The sequence below is a fragment of the Lepidochelys kempii genome, chromosome 21 (assembly GCF_965140285.1).
Source record: "Lepidochelys kempii isolate rLepKem1 chromosome 21, rLepKem1.hap1, whole genome shotgun sequence".
Classification (NCBI taxonomy): domain Eukaryota; kingdom Metazoa; phylum Chordata; order Testudines; family Cheloniidae; genus Lepidochelys; species Lepidochelys kempii.
Window position 1 is genome coordinate 2121740 of NC_136400.1, and position 2999 is coordinate 2124738.

Here is a 2999-nt window from a genome sequence, read left to right on the forward strand (position 1 = left end):
AAATCGCCTAGCTGCTGGTTACGCGCAGCCAGACACCAGGGCGGTTAGAAGAGCACAGGAGGGCACGGTACGCATCAGAGAAGCTTTGAAAACCAGTTTCATGACTGGCCAGGCTACGGTGTGAAAGTTCTGTTTGTTTCTCCTTGATGAAACCCCCCGCCCCTTGGTTCACTCTACTTCCCTGTAAGCTAACCACCCTCCCCTCCTCCCTTTAATCACCGCTTGCAGAGGCAATAAAGTCATTGCTGCTTCACAGTCATGCATTCGTTATTCATTCATCACACAAATAGGGAGATGACTACCAAGGTATCCCAGGAGGGGTGGTGGAGGAGGGAAGGAAAATGCCACACAGCACTTTAAGCACAGCACTTTAAAAGTTTACAACTTTAAAATTTATTGAATGACAGCCTTCTTTTTTTTGGGCAATCCTCTGTGGTGGAGTGGCTGGTTGGCCGGAGGCCCCCCCACCGCGTTCTTGGGCGTCTGGGTGTGGAGGCTATGGAACTTGGGGAGGAGGGCGGTTGGTTACAGAGGGGCAGCAGTGGCAGTCTGTGCTCCAGCTGCCTTTGCTGCAGCTCAACCATACAGTGGAGCATTCTGGTTTGGTCCTGCAGCAGCCTCAGCATTGAATCCTGCCTCCTCTCATCACGCTGCCGCCACATTTGAGCTTCAGCCCTGTCTTCAGCCCGCCACTTACTCTCTTCAGCCCGCCACTTACTCTCTTCAGCCCTCCACCTCTCCTCCCGGTCATTTTGTGCTTTCCTGCACTCTGACATTATTTGCCTCCACGCATTCATCTGTGCTCTGTCAGTGTGGGAGGACAGCATGAGCTCGGAGAACATTTCATCGCGAGTGCGTTTTTTTTTCTTTCTAAGCTTCACTAGCCTCTGGGAAGGAGAAGATCCTGTGATCATTGAAACACATGCAGCTGGTGGAGAAAAAAAAAGGGACAGCGGTATTTAAAAAGACACATTTTATAAAACAGTCACTACACTCTTTCAGGGTAAACCTTGCTGTTAACATTACATACATAGCACATGTGCTTTCGTTACAAGGTCGCATTTTGCCTCCTCCCACCGCGTGACTACCCCCTCAACCTTCCCCCCTCCCTGTGGCTAACAGCGGGGAACATTTCTGTTCAGCCACAGGCAAACAGCCCAGCAGGAATGGGCACCTCTGAGTGTCCCTGAAGAAAAGCGCTCTATTTCAACCAGGTGACCATGAATTATATCTCACTCTCCTGAGGATAACACAGAGAGATAAAGAACGGATTTTGGTTGAATGCCAGCAAACATACACTGCAATGCTTTGTTCTACAGTGATTCCCGAGTACGTGTTACTGGCCTGGAGTGGTAAAGTGTCCTACCATGAAGGACGAAATAAGGCTGCCCTCCCCAGAAACCTTTTGCAAAGGCTTTAGGACTACATCTAGGAGAACCGCAAATGCCAGGGCAAAGTAATCCTTTCACATGCTTGCTTTTAAACCATGTATAGCATTTTAAAAGGTACACTCACCAGAGGTCCCTTCTCCGCCTGCTGGGTCCAGGAGGCAGCCTTGGGTGGGTTCGGGGGGTACTGGCTCCAGGTCTAGGGTGAGAAACAGTTCCTGGCTGTCGGGAAAACCGGTTTCTCCCCTTGCTTGCTGTGAGCTATCTACAACCTCCTCCTCCTCCTCATCTTCTTCGTCCCCAAAACCTGCTTCCGTATTGCCTCCATCTCCATTGAAGGAGTCAAACAACACGGCTGGGGTAGTGGTGGCTGAACCCCCTAAAATGGCATGCAGCTCATCATAGAAGCGGCATGTTTGGGGCTCTGACCCAGAGCGGCTGTTCGCCTCTCTGGTTTTCTGGTAGGCTTGCCTCAGCTCCTTCAGTTTCACGCGGCACTGCTTCGGGTCCCTGTTATGGCCTCTGTCCTTCATGCCCTGGGAGATTTTCACAAAGGTTTTGGCATTTCGAAAACTGGAACGGAGTTCTGATAGCACGGATTCCTCTCCCCAAACAGCGATCAGATCCCGTACCTCCCGTTCGGTCCATGCTGGAGCTCTTTTGCGATTCTGGGACTCCATCATGGTCACCTGTGCTGATGAGCTCTGCATGGTCACCTGCAGCTTGCCATGCTGGCCAAACAGGAAATGAGATTCAAAAGTTTGCGGTTCTTTTCCTGTCTACCTGGCCAGTGCATCTGAGTTGAGAGTGCTGTCCAGAGCGGTCAGAATGGAGCACTCTGGGATAGCTCCCGGAGGCCAATACCATCGAATTGTGTCCACAGTACCCCAAATTCGAGCCGGGAACGTCGATTTAAGCGCTAATCCACTTGTCAGGGGTGGAGTAAGGAAATCGATTTTAAGAGCCCTTTAAGTCGAAATAAAGGGCTTCACTGTGTGGACGGGTGCAGGTTTAAATCGATTTAACGTTGCTAAATTCGACCTAAAGTCCTAGTGTAGACCAGGGCATAGTGAGAAGGAAACACAAAACTGAGAATTTAAGCTGCTTAACTCTATTAGGAGCCAGCACTTTTAGCATTGCTGTGGACTAGAGGTGTGTCCCATTGCTTTGGAAATCAAGTGCAAAGGGCCTGATCCAAAGCCAATTGAATTCAATGGGGATTTTCCCACGTTTTGAATCAGACCCTAACTGCAGAAATGAAAGGATCCAGAGAAAGTGATGATGAAAGATGAAAACTTTCCCCTGCTTTGTAGAATTGTGTTTCCTGTACCCAAAGCCTGCCGAAGCCAACTCCGTAAAAAATAAATCAAAAAACAAACTACCCAGCCACAAAGGACAAAACAGGGGCAGCCTCCTTCACTGTCCCCCCGCCCTCCTGGGAACATTAGCATGTGCTATCCTGGACTTTGCAGGCCTTGTGCCCTCTTACAGCTTCCTGCAACAAATATATTCCTGGGGGAAAGTATTGATTAAATGCATACAGACTCACGAGGTGCAAGCAGTAGTGATGAGAGCAGTTAATTGCTTATTGTGTTTTCCTTTGGCTGGTCC

The 2999-nt window shown here is 49.6% G+C and overlaps 1 protein-coding gene across 1 annotated transcript; it reads right to left on the minus strand.

The window, feature by feature from the left end:
- Positions 1-274: 274 nt before the first annotated feature.
- LOC140901355 (uncharacterized) lies at positions 275-2264 on the minus strand. The gene is made up of 2 exons (XM_073320072.2): positions 1516-2264; positions 275-928 (listed from the first exon to the last, which is right to left on the minus strand). Exons 1-2 carry the CDS (start codon positions 2096-2098, stop codon positions 387-389), a joined length of 1125 nt encoding a protein of 374 aa, XP_073176173.2. The 5' UTR covers positions 2099-2264; the 3' UTR covers positions 275-386.
- Between the last annotated feature and the right edge of the window lie 735 nt (positions 2265-2999).

Excerpts from the sequence above, each read along its gene's own strand:
- LOC140901355 (XM_073320072.2), bottom strand. The coding sequence starts at position 2,098 with ATGCAGAGCTCATCAGCACAGGTGACCATGATGGAGTCCCAGAATCGC. Across the intron at positions 929-1,515 it reads AGGCGGAGAAGGGACCTCTG|CTGCATGTGTTTCAATGATC; the intron begins GTGAGTGTACCT and ends TTTCTCCACCAG.